Source organism: Natator depressus, chromosome 1 (assembly GCF_965152275.1).
Source record: "Natator depressus isolate rNatDep1 chromosome 1, rNatDep2.hap1, whole genome shotgun sequence".
Taxonomy (NCBI): Eukaryota; Metazoa; Chordata; order Testudines; family Cheloniidae; genus Natator; species Natator depressus.
The window spans coordinates 340,441,870-340,455,727 of record NC_134234.1 but is presented as its reverse complement, the minus strand read 5'-3'; the positions used below and the strand labels follow the sequence as shown (position 1 = coordinate 340,455,727).

The following is a 13,858-nucleotide window of genomic DNA, read 5'->3' as shown; positions in this document are numbered from 1 at the left end:
GTCTATCTTTGCTTTTGAGACTGTAGAATCTTCAGGACAGGGATTGTCTCCTACCATGGGTCTGTACGGGGCCGAGCACAATGGGGCTCTAATCTTACCCGCGGCCACTAGGCCTTACTGTAATTTTTTTTCTAATTATGGCAATTATTACTGGGGGGTTTCTCTCTCTTCTTTCCTTATTTTTTGCATTAATTTTGAAAGGATACCCATCAAGTAGTTCTCTTTTTTTTTTTTTTTAAATGCTCCCATTAATTGTTGTACTCTTTTGAAGCTTGAAATTAAAATTTTTCTTCTACCAATTTAGCCCTATTCCATTTGGCAAACATGTTTTTTTTCCTTGCATCTCTAATGGAGCCTAAAATTAATGAGTTTTTTGTTTAATGCTTAGATTGTGCACCAACATCACTGATATTAGCACGGTTCTCAACAAGTATAAAGGAGTTTTATACTGATTTTAGATTTATATAGTGCCTTTCACCTGAAAGACATCTAGAGTGCTTTACAATCTGGAAGCCAAAATTCTGCAATCTGAGTCTGTAGCAAGTCTCATCGAGGTATCCCATTACACCTGCTACTTGCATCCAAGGCAGAATTTGGATTTTAATCTATAAGCATCAATCACTTGTCACTGAGGTGCTGCCACAACTGAGGTAAAATGATGGGTTTTGTTTCCCTTTTTTCTTTTTATAAGCACAGTGCAGATAAACAATCTTAAGGCAATACCAAGTTAACATAGATCAACCAAGTTAACATAGAGCTATCGGGGGAAGGGATAGCTCAGTGGTTTGAGCATTGGCCTGCTAAACCCAGGGTTGTGAGTTCAATCCTTGAGACCCAGGGTTGTGAGTTCAATCCTTGAGGGGGCCATTTAGGGATTCGGGGCAAAAACTGGGGATTGGTCCTGCTTTGAGCAGGGGGTTGGACTAGATGACCTCCTGAGGTCCCTTCCAATTCTGATATTCTATGATCCCTGGCAGGTGTTTCTAAGCTGCTCCATAGTTTAGGACAGAAAGTGAAGAACAACATATAACTAAAACTGCAAGGAGAATTCTATCTGGCAGAGTGTTATAACACACTGAAATTTTCCCAGGGCCCAAGGATTAGCACCCATACCCTTATAAAAAGTGCCAGGCAATATTTAATGATCAAACATGGCCAGGATTTTTGTATTTTTGTATTATAATTCTGAAAAACAGGGCACCAGTAGAAGCAAAATGCACCCCAAACACCCTACTGTGGAATTTTTAGTACTATTGAGCAGAAGAGAATCCAAGTAAATACCACCACCACCTGCTGATCTGCGAGTACTTCTCACTGTCTCTTCTAGATTTTCCCTGGAAGTCTCCCATCCAAATACTAATCAGGCCCAATTTCCTCAGCTTGCGAGGTATTATATCATAGTCAAGGTACTACAGTTGCAGTCCAAAAGGTTATATGCATCTAGATAACTGGTCCATCTAGTTCAGTTACCATCTGATCAATCATTACTTGATTATTTGAGAGAGAAGAAAACGCGAAGGTACTGTACTCCTAGGATGCCAATCACTGAAGTGTGTAGACATGAACCTAGAAAATCTTCAGTGATACATCTTGTTAATTGATCAAGATTATAAAATAGAAGAAAAATCCATCTGAACCCCATAAGCATTAGCCTTCACTGAATCTTAAAGCCTTACGTTGCAGGAGGGGTGTATATATTTTTGTTCCTGCTCACACAGCAGCAAATGTTGTTCATGCCCCTAAAATGACCTAATCCTCTTTTTAAATCAGCTGAACTGTAAGCCTCAGGGAGCCCCTGTGACAGTGAACTCAAGTGGGTGACTGCACACTACATAGAAACCAATTAATTTTTTCAGACTCTTTTATCTCTTTGAACTTTAAGTAAATGTTAGAGCTTGTGAAACAGTAGATTGACATCCCGGGGCTAAAATAACTCTATCCACAGAAAAGCTATAACATGAGAACAGCCATGCAAACTTCTGCCATACCACCCTGCCAACATGGCTCAGTCCGACTCGGAGAGAGCACCTCTTGGACTGAGAATAATCTTGTCTACAAAAAGAAAAGGAGTACTTGTGGCACCTTAGAGACTAACCAATTTATTTGACCATAAGCTTTCGTGAGCTACAGCTCACTTCATCGGATATTTTTCCACTGTATGCATCCGATGAAGTGAGCTGTAGCTCACGAAAACTTATGCTCAAATAAATTGGTTAGTCTCTAAGGTGCCACAAGTACTCCTTTTCTTTTTGCAAATACAGACTAACACGGCTGCTACTCTGAAACTAATCTTGTCTACGTTATCCACTCAGCTCTTGAGCGGTCTTCCAAGTATATATCTTAAAGTCATAAGCTAACTTAAATATCTTATGTTCTAGATCCTACATACTTCCAAAGAAAAACCCAACACACCCAAACTAGGGTAATCATTACGTTTTCCACAACAGGCTGTTTAAGAAATTATGTAAAATGCAAATAAGTTTATTTTTGGATAAAAAACAGGAAACAAAAATAAAATGGGAAGTCTATAGATCTAGTCTGACTTTAAAAGATTAACAACTTTGAGAGTATATTCCTTCCTTGTACAGCTAGTCTGGCTGAAGTTGCATTTTTAAAAAGCAGCAGACAATCCACTTTCACAAACACCATCCTCCAGGTTTCAGAGTAGTAGCCGTGTTAGTCTGTATCCGTAAAAAGAAAAGGAGTACTTGTGGCACCTTAGAGACTAACACATTTATTAGAGCATAAGCTTTCATGAGCTACAGCTCAGTTCATCGGACGCATACAGTGGAAAAATATAGTGGGGAGATTTTATATACACAGAGAACATGAAACAATGGGTGTTACCATACACATTGTAACAAGAGTGATCAGGAAAGGTGAGCTATTACCAGCAGGAGAGCGGGGGGAACCTTTTATAGTGATCATCAAGGTTGGCCATTTCCAGCACTTTACAAGAACAGTAGGAGGGGAAACAAACAAGGGGAAATAGTTTTACTTTGTGTAATGACACATCCACTCCCAGTCTTTATTCAAGCCTAAGTTAATTGTACCCAGTTTGCAAATTAATTCCAATTCAGCAGTCTCTCGTTGGAGTCTGTTTTTGAAGTTTTTTTGTTGAAGAATTGCCACTTTTAGCTCTGTAATCGAGTGACCAGAGAGATTGAAGTGTTCTCCGACTGGTTTTTGAATGTTATAATTCTTGATGTCTGATTTGTGTCCATTTATTCTTTTACGTAGAGACTGTCCAGTCTGACCAAGGTACATGGCAGAGGGGCATTGCTGGCACATGATGGCATATATCACATTAGTAGATGTGCAGGTGAACGAGCCTCTGATAGTGTGGCTGATGTGATTAGGCCCTATGATGGTGTCCCCTGAATAGATATGTGGACACAGTTGGCAACGGGCTTTGTTGCAAGGATAGGTTCCTGGGTTAGTGGTTCTGTTGTGTGGTGTGTGGTTGCTGGTGAGTATTTGCTTCAGGTTGGGGAGCTGTCTGTAAGCGAGGACTGGCCTGTCTCCCAAGATCTGTGAGAGTGATGGGTCGTTCTTCGGGATAGGTTGTAGATCCTTGATGATGCGTTGGAGAGGTTTTAGTTGGAGGCTGAAGGTGATAGCTAGTGGCGTTCTGTTATTTTCTTTGTTGGGCCTGTCCTGTAGCAGGTAACTTCTGGGAACTCTTCTGGCTCTGTCAATCTGTTTCTTCACTTCAGCAGGTGGGTATTGTAGTTGTAAGAACGTTTGATAGAGATCTTGTAGGTGTTTGTCTCTGTCTGAGGGGTTGGAGCAAATGCAGTTGTATCTTAGAGCTTGGCTGTAGACAGTGGATCGTGTGGTATGGTCTGGATGAAAGCTGGAGGCATGTAAGTAGGAATAGCGGTCAGTAGGTTTCCGGTATAGGGTGGTGTTTATGTGACCATCGCTTATTAACACCATAGCGTCCAGGAAGTGGATCTCTTGTGTGGACTGGTCCTGGTCCTCGATGGTGGGATGGACATTGTTGAAATCATGGTGGAATTCCTCAAGGGCTTCTTTTCCATGGGTCCAGATGATGATGTCGTCATCAATGTAGCGCAAGTAGAGTAGGGGCACTAGGGGATGAGAGCTAAGGAAGCGTTGTTCTAAGTCAGCCATAAAAATGTTGGCATACTGTAGGGCTATGCAGGTACTCATAACAGTGCTGCTGATTTGAAGGTATACATTGTCCCCAAATGTGAAATAGTTATGGGTGAGGATAAAGTCACAAAGTTCAGCCACCAGGTTTACCGTGACATTATCGGGGATCCTCTCCAATAAATGAAAGAATACTGTTAATGAGACTAACCATTCAGAATTTCAAAAGCATCAGTTCAGTGCACTTAAGGCCATATGAAAGGAAACAGAAAGAGCCAAGTCATGGACATTCTTTCAGCTTTGGAGGAAACGACAATGTCATTAGTTTCTGTAAAGAGAACCTGTATATATGGATTGCATATACGCCATCTACATTTCATATGGAGTTTATGGAAATAGATATTAAATACACTATACTTCTCTACTGCTTTTCATCCAAAGATCTTAATGTACTTAAATAATTATGTCACACAATACCCTTTTGAAGGAGATGGATCACTTGATGATTACCTGTTCTGTTCATTCCTTCTGAAGCACCTGGTATTGGCCACTGTCAGAAGACAGGCTACTGGGCTAGACGGACCTTTGGTCTGACCCAGTATGGCCCTTCTTATGAAATATTATCCTCATTTTACAGATCGGGAAACATAGGCAGAGGCTGGTTAGGCAACATGTCCAAGGACACAGTTAATGGAAGAGTCAGAAATAGAACCAGGAGTTAAGTATCAGAGTATTCTTCCACTGCACAGTTAACTTGGGCTCTTACTTCAGTATTGACTCAAACTCCACTCCTGTCCACACACAAAATCCTCATGAAAGTTTAGTGGTGCTTTCCATCTGGACTAATTAGCCCAGATTGTTGGAACATATTAAAGAAGTTCTGTATTAAAATCACAAATGAGTTTGATTCCCCATAGTTTAAATTCCCGGGTATTACTAATTAAGAGGGAGGTCTCTTGGTTTTTGGCTGCTAATTGTGTTAGTACATCCGAAGACAGAGTCCGTTCTCAAAGCAATACTTTGTAACAACAGAAACAGCACACAGAGACTCCCCATCCTTTTGTTGTATTTATCTCGCTTTGTTAACAATTGTGATTAAAATAGAGATAGAGGATGTATGCGGATGGATGCTTGGTGTAGATAATAAATGAATGATCAGGGAGGTGCCAGCCTAAGAATCCAGTGTCCATCGGCCGAAGAAGGCGTCAAGTGGAAACAATCAGAGGACCCCCAGAGGGCAGACTGGAATCCACCCAACAGCCTCAAGGATGGGAGAACCGAAGAACAAGATAACATCTGGCAGCACGAAGCCGTCAGGAACGTGCCATCTGCTGATTGATTCAGCAACAGCATGATGAAGCAATTCCCATAGACTGGCATAGGAATAAATTCCTATAAAAATGGACTCTAGAAACTGAGAACTTTGGGGTCTGATTCTGCAAACCAACTTCCAGGAGCATCAGATGAGCATCTGACAAGGCCCTGCTCCCTCCTCGTGTCCAGGCCACCTGGCCAGTGGCTTGGCATGAGCAACTCTAAGGCTGGTAATTATGATAACAACCTTGCAGAACCTGTGTATGTGTTATAGCTATAACTAACTGTTTAATATGATTCTTTCTGTATTCACAATAAATGTGGCATTCTGCCTTTTCCCCTTTAATAAGATCCTGCTGGTTTTTATTTGATTGGTATAACAAGATGGGGGCATAGGTTAAAGCTCAGGTGCCACTTTAATTCATGCTGGTAACCCATCCACCTCACAGAGAGGAGGATGCAGGCTAAGTCATCTGAGTGCTGATTGTCCTCCAATACATTCCCACAATTCCCTCTGTGTGCCCAGAAAGACAGAAAGGTTGTCCCAGAATTCACTGGGAAAGAATCAGTGGCTCTCAGCTTACTGAAGCACAGAGCGCCATTAACGGACATGTGAGGAAACAGTAACTCGGGTATGATTTTGCAGTGTGGCTCCTCACACACAGGTGCTCAGACTTGGGTGCCAATCACTAGTCTAACTCTGGAGTAACTCAGCAGTGAAGATGTCTTCCCCTACCCCCAATCTCCTGCACTAATCACTAACCCATACTTCCCTCCTATGTATAACAGGATGACTACAGGCAAGTATCGGAAAAAGATATGTACATACTGGAGGGAGCACACTTTTTACAATTTAACTTTTCTGCTATCCCCAGCTATGAAATAATACAACAGATTAAAGTGCAGAAGGATTGTCTTTTTCTTAAAGACACAGGACTGGCAGACAGTAGGTATGGATTCTGTTTTGAAAGACTTCTTTTGTGCGTTTGGCAAATCACTTAATCTCTCTGCATCTCAGTTTCCCCATCTATAAAATATTTCATGCAGGTTTTGCCAACTAAACTACTTGATGTTTGTATCAGAGTAGCAGCCATGTTAGTCTGTATCCGCAAAAGAACAAGAGTACATGTGGCACCTTAGAGACTAACACATTTATTAAAGCATAAGCTTTCGTGGGCTACAGCCCACTTCATCGGATGCATACGTTCCATTCTATGCATCCGATGAAGTAGGCTGTAGCTCACGAAAGCTTATGCTCTAATAAATTTGTTAGTCTCCAAGGTGCCACAAGTACTCCTGTTCTTTTTGATGTTTGTAATGCATCTTGAGAACCTTGGATCCTATTGGGATCCGGGAAGCAGGCGGGCGAAGCCCATCCACTGCTAAAGGATGCCCCCCCAGCCTAAGAGGGGGATCCACAGGTCCTGGACATTGAGAACCTTGGATGGAAGGCAATGCAAATGGAGAGTTATTAATATCACAAAAAGAAGAAATCTGGTAAAGACTTTACTTGGAGGCAGGATACCTGACCCAACAGGCACTCTCCAATTCAAAAGATGTAGAGTCGTGATGTTTCTTGGTTTTCTAGTGCAGCATGGCATTGCACACCCTGATAGCACACAGCTGACAAGATGACTGGCATATCAGACAGGTGACATTTCAGCAGGATCTAACTAAATGCTGGTGTTACTCTGAAGGGCCAGAGGGTGTGGGTATCTGGGCCGGGGGGGGCCCTGCAGCTTGGCTGTCGGGGTGAGGGGTATCTGGGCTCTGGGGGAGGGAGGGGTTGTGGGTGTCTGGCCCCCCGGCTGGGCTCTGGAGGGGAATGGGGCAGAGAAACAGGAACTGGGTTGTCATAGAGGTTTCTTTAAATCTCTACTCCGGGGAGAATGTGTGTGTGTGTCTGTATTGTTACAGACATACTTGCTGACAGGTATTTTGAAATAAATTACCAAAATAATTGGAACTAGAGTGATAACTTAGTGTTATTTTGACAAATAAAAATTGCAGAATCTTGTTGAATTTTAAAATATTGTGCTCAGGATTTTTATTTTATTCCACACAGAATGCCCCCAGGAGTAACATAATAGTGTAACCTTTGGGTGGGCTAGACTAGAGTACACTTCGTTGCCCTTCTCCAGTGCCTAAAAAAACCCCCAACTCCCATAGAAAAGTAGCTGGAGACCCAGAGTTCAGTCTCTATTAAGGATTTTCAGCAAGGATTGCACAGGCTCAACCTCCCCACACTCAAGTCCCAAAAGGAACTAAAAAATGAATTTAATTAAACAACTTTATAAAATTTTATGATAAATAATAATCTAATTTTTACAGCATAATATGGTATTTCATAATCCACAGGCATTATCTTCACAGTCATATATAAACATAAATAAAGAAAAATTAAAATCTGAACAGTTTAGTCCCCACAGAACCACAGTGAGAAGTAACAGAGAATTCCCAAAAGCTTAGGTTCAGTTCACCTAAGTCTCAGTCTTTGATCACCAAATCTATACAGTCTGCTGAGTCTAAAACAACATCTTCCCTCCACTTGCTTATAAAAATCTTTAGTTGGAATCCATGCAGACTCTTCCTCTGCTGAAATCACTGTTAGCCAGCCAGCTAACTGATTAACCCATCACTCCACTAAGTATATAGATATAAAAAAAACTGCTGCAAAATGCTTCAGAGTTAGGGACGACAGCCTGCTTTCTGCTCCTGGGCTCAGCTTCTCCCAACTCACCCAGGGCACATGGCCCCCTGCAAAGCAGCTACCCTGACCACTTGCCCTCATGGAGTGTGACGCCAGCAACAGGGAACCTATCGGAGCATACCCAAAACTACCACACCCAATTCCAGAAGCTTCTGGATGTGGAGTGCTAAATCTGCCTAGCAACAATGACTCAGACACAACTCACTCCTACCTCCCACCAATGGGTCTCTTAAAGAGATATCTCCCTATTAGGCACGTGGGTTACAACAGAATCGAGCACTAACAGTGAATATTACTGGGAAGCATTCAGATATCTACAGGAAAAATAAGTCAGGTCATTTGAGCTGATAGAAAAAAATTAATACCGTCTTACATTTTTCACAAGGGTGCCTCTCCACCCCCAACATATACAAACAAATGTATGTATGTATGCATGCTGCTAGAAAAACAGCTATTTCATAATATATTACACATGCACACACACTATTAGAGGACGTGTTATCCATGTGAAAAATTGTAGAGGCATGGGACACACTGCATAGGCATTAATATATTTCATTCATCTTTGACTGCATCACCTGACTTCACTTCTGCCACTAATCCATCTTCTCACAATTTCTTCCATCCTTCCTAACCCCTGAACACATTGAAACAAACACTGATTTTTTTAAAAACAATCTGCCAGAGAAATGTTTCCTCTTCTTCCTCACAAAAATGTGGAATTTCAGTCCTTAAATTATTGCTGTTCAAGAACCAGAATGGACACAATTTAGTTATAGGCCAGTAAAGGTTTTCTATACCTAAAAGTGTCAACTTTAAAGTCCACTATCTTATGAACATAAACAGCAGGTGGCCTGGGGGAGGGGGCCTAACTCCCCCTTCCCCCATGTCTATCTCTGCCGCTGGGGCATAGAGCTTCAGGAGCAGTCTAGAGTGTTGCTCCAGCAGATGAAATACAGGACATCGCTACGCTCCAGCATGTCAGAAATAACCACTGCAATTTCTCAGCCTGCCAATTCTGCTCCGCTCCAGGCCACCCCGTGTGCACAACCCAGTCAACACTGCCTGCAACTTGTAGTCCCCTCAGGGGACTAGGCTCCCTGCCTCTGACCAGCTGTCTTCAGGCTCTGCACACAAACTACCACAAGGCCAACTGGGAGGCTAGATCACAGGGAGTTATTTATCCTTCCCACCCCCATCTTCCCCACCACCACCAAACAAACCATCTTATCTCCTACTCTTTTTATATGCCACATTTTACCTGGTTTCGTTTGGCATTAAATTAAAAACAGTGACAACTAAAATGAATGTCAAGGACACCACTGCCAAGCAGCTCTGACTAACGTTTGACCTGAGCTCCAAGAAGTTGTTAAGAATGGCCTTGTGTATGACGTGCCCAGAGGTAAGAAACTTTTCAGTTTTTTTAGCAGGGATGAAAGAAAGTTTTCCAGACCTCACCGTGTTGTTCAAAACTTTACAAATGAGAACTGATACACCAGATACTTAAAATAAACTAAATGATATGTATCTTAAAAGGGGTTTTAAACCATCATCTCTCATCCTACTCTAATAGCAGAAGAGTCCCTTTGAAGACAACATGAGTCTTGCCTGCTTGAAAAGTGCAGAGTCAAGCCCTTCAGCTGCGAGCAGCAAAAGCCAATGGGCCAGGGAGGGGATCCGGGCCCGGCCCTGCGGGGCAGGAACTGCTGCTGAGTGTGGGGAGGGCTCGCTTTCTAACCCCACCTTAGGGACCTCCCCTCCATAGGAGGCTTGGATAAAGACAGTGACCTCCCCCACCCCACACACACACACTGGAGAGTGGGGCCTCATAAAAGAGGCTCCTCCCACACACCCACTGGAGTGGGGGCCTCCCCCCATCCCATGCACCTAGCCACCAATGCTTGTGACCCTGCAGTGCAATAAATAGGAGCTCTCTACAAACAGAAATAGGGAAGACTCCCAGCTTCCCATGGCGATCCAGCACTTATTTCCAGCCCCAGATGGGCACAAGATTATGGAGTTTGAATTGCTGTCATTTTTATGTGCAGAAAAGCTATTTTAGGTCATTTCTGGAGGGTGTTATGACTCCCTCTGACCTCTGAACAGTCAGGCTTATAGCAACTAAGCATCACAGGTGGTAGATGACAAGAAACAGTCCCAATAACAAAGTTTAAAGCTCTCTCACTCGATTCTTCTGTCACGGAGGAGACACACTCGGTTGGGGGGAAGTGGGGGTTGCGTGTGTGTCGTCCAGTATAAAGGTTTTCTCAATTTTATAGTTCACCATTTACGAGGGATGCAACCATCATCAACTCTTGCCGATAAGGGAAAATTACTTGCCTTGTAATTCTGCTTCTCTGGAGATAACATTGTGCAAGATTCTCACTCCTGGGCCTCTGTTCCCTAGAGTGAGACTGGCAGAACTGCCAAAGCTCTTAAACGTTTTTTGGCCCTCAAGGGCCACGATAGCATGGCCAGAGCATGAACTAGGCACTCTATTGCCACCCACAAGCTTAACCATTGCCACTAACCTGTTCCAGTCAGCTCTAATTGCACAAGGTTTTTAAAATTTGTGACGGTCACTAGCCTGGGGCTGAATATTATCTATCCTGAGGTTTGGGCAGGTATAATAACAAAGGGAAGGAGGGTTAAAATTCACATCGGGAGAGAAAGAAACGTGTGTGTGTCAAACTGATTCTTTATAAAGAGCCTGTTTGAAGATGCCTAGAGGGCTAGAAAGAGGCCCAGGGAAAAGAGATTAATTGGCAAAGAGCTGGTAAGCCAGTCAAAACTACTTAATAAGTCACACGTGGTGTATGCAGTTATCCATACCTATATATGTAGAGACAGTTATCACACACCACTGTGCAGTTAAACTGAACAACAAAGAAAATGCTTTGAGCAGGGGGTTGGACTAGATGACCTCCTGAGGTCCCTTCCAACCATGATAGTCTATGAAATAAAACATGGAACTTTCTATAATCCTTTACAGCAGAGTATACCACAATTTAGAACAAAAGTTGAAGAGTCTTCAGAGAAAATATGCAGGCAGCAGCTCCAGCCTGAGTGTCTCAGCTGACTGCAATGAAGGCATGCTGACATAAGGAGACAGGTGGTTTCAGTTGTGACACTCTATGTGACAGGAAAATGTGATAAGGTAACAACACTGAGTTAAATGTTACTGTTTGAAAGCTTTTGATAACATCATTTGGTAACTTGGCAGGTAACTTGTATCACCTCCTCACGTACCATAAAGATGAAGCCAAAACAGACGTTGATTGCTGGGGTTTATGTGCTTTGGGACCCAGCAGTCCATTATAACAACACAGACACTTACCCAACAATAAAGACAAATTCCAGCATGTATGCTTCTTGAATCTCTATATGAATGAATTTTCTGGCATGGAAATTGTCAGCAAAAATTGCTCGTCTAAACTGAGTGCATGACTGTTTGAGAGATCCTTACCTGCAAGACATCCTGGATCTTCACCCACACATCTGCCATGTCATACAATTTGACATCACCATCATACAGGCTGGATGGAAAGGCCACGGTCTGCTGAAGATGTCCCAGCACCACAGAGTGAGCAGCCGCTACAGCATTGAATTTGTCAAAGAGAAGTTCAAGCAGTTCCAGAAGTAACCTAGAAGGAAGGACAAATGCATTGAAGACCATAAAGCATTCTGATAACATAGTAATGAAGGCCATACGAGTACCTTAGATAGACATAGTGGGGGGCAGGAAGTAGGGGCTTATCTGTTTTCTTCCCCTCTCTTAAATTGAGAGAGAAGGTAAGTCTCATTTACTTACACACACAGACTCAAAATAATATGGTATTCAATGGTTTCGTGCCATTTTGGATTATGGGATGAACAGTATGAAAGAATTTAAAAACCTACATGAAAGATCAGAAACCAGAGGTATCAGGCCTTATCAGCTGTGTCAATCATCAAAATTTTATTATTACACATAAGGTGTTATAGCTAGAACCTCATCTCGGTGAACGGCACATTAGCTGTTCCTATGGCTTCTTTACTGCCCAATTATTGTAATTAATGTGCCGTTGCAAAAGCCTGTAACTATTGTGTGACAAGACAATGACTTACCACAACTGATATTATTTAGAAGAAAATGTCAATTAAGTTTGTTGTTGTTATCGAGTTATACAAACACCCCCAGGCCCAAAGATAGTGTTCCCCTCACATATGTCACTTAGCCATCTTGGACAAAAACCTTCTCTTGACCTTACTGCACAGACACAAAAGGTAAAAGCAGGACATTACCAACAGAAATGTCTATTCCAGATAGGTTTCAGAGTAACAGCTGTGTTAGTCTGAATTCGCAACAAGAAAAGGAGTACTTGTGGCACCTTAGAGACTAACCAATTTATTTGAGCATAAGCTTTCGTGAGCTACAGCTCACTTCATCGGATGCATCTGAGCAACAAGGGTGATGTTGTGGTAGGAGTCTGCTATAGACCACCGGACCAGGGGGATGAGGTGGACGAGGCTTTCTTCCGGCAACTCACAGAAGTTACTAGATCGCAGGCCCTGATTCTCATGGGAGACTTCAATCACCCTGATATCTGCTGGGAGAGCAATACAGCGGTGCACAGACAATCCAGGAAGTTTTTGGAAAGTGTAGGGGACAATTTCCTGGTGCAAGTGCTGGAGGAACCAACTAGGGGCGGAGCTCTTCTTGACCTGCTGCTCACAAACAGGGAAGAATTAGTAAGGGAAGCAAAAGTGGATGGGAACCCGGGAGGCAGTGACCATGAGATGGCCGAGTTCAGGATCCTGACACAGGGAAGAAAGGAGAGCAGCAGAATACGGACCCTGGACTTCAGAAAAGAAGACTGACTCCCTCAGGGAACTGATGGGCAGGATCCCCTGGGAGAATAACATGAGGGGGAAAGGAGTCCAGGAGACCTGGCTGTATTTTAAAGAATCCTTATTGAGGTTACAGGGACAAACCATCCCGATGTGTAGAAAGAATAGTAAATATGGCAGGCGACCACCTTGGCTTAATAGTGAAATCCTTGCTGATCTTAAACACAAAAAAGAGGCTTACAAGAAGTGGAAGATTGGACAAATGACCAGGGATGAGTATCAAAATATTGCTCGGGCATGCAGGAGTGAAATCAGGAAGGCCAAATCACACCTGGAGTTGCAGCTAGCAAGAGAAGTTAAGAGTAACCAGAAGGGTTTCTTCAGGTATGTTAGCAACAAGAAGAAAGTCAAGGAAAGTGGGGGCCCCTTACTGAATGAGGGAGGCAACCTAGTGACAGAGGATGGGGAAAAAGCTAATGTACTCAATGCTTTTTTTGCCTCTGTCTTCACGAACAAGGTCAGCTCCCAGACTGCTGCACTGGGCAGCACAGCATGGGGAGGAGATGACCAGCCCTCTGTGGAGAAAGACGTGGTTCGGGACTATTTAGAAAAGCTGGACAAGCATAAGTCCATGGGGCCCGATGTACTGCATCTGAGAGTGCTAAAGGAGTTGGCAGATGTGATTGCAGAGCCATTGGCCATTATCTTTGAAAACTCATGGCGATCGGGGGAAGTCCCAGATGACTGGAAAAAGGCTAATGTAGTGCCCATCTTTAAAAAAGGGAAGAAGGAGGACCCTGGGAACTACAGGCCACTCAGCCTCACCTCAGTCCCTGGAAAAATCATGGAGCAGGTCCTCAAGGAATCGATTCTGAAGCACTTAGAGGA

General features: G+C 43.0%; 1 protein-coding gene across 2 annotated transcripts in view; it reads right to left on the bottom strand.

Annotated features, from left to right (window-relative positions):
- EXOC4 (exocyst complex component 4) overlaps positions 1-13,858 on the bottom strand; it is a 576,720-nt gene that overhangs the window by 473,814 nt on the left and 89,048 nt on the right. For both annotated transcript variants that reach the window (XM_074952890.1, XM_074952899.1), the window contains exon 7: positions 11,607-11,784. In XM_074952890.1, coding sequence (XP_074808991.1) covers positions 11,607-11,784 — 178 coding nt within the window. The remainder of the gene's footprint in view (positions 1-11,606; positions 11,785-13,858) is intronic.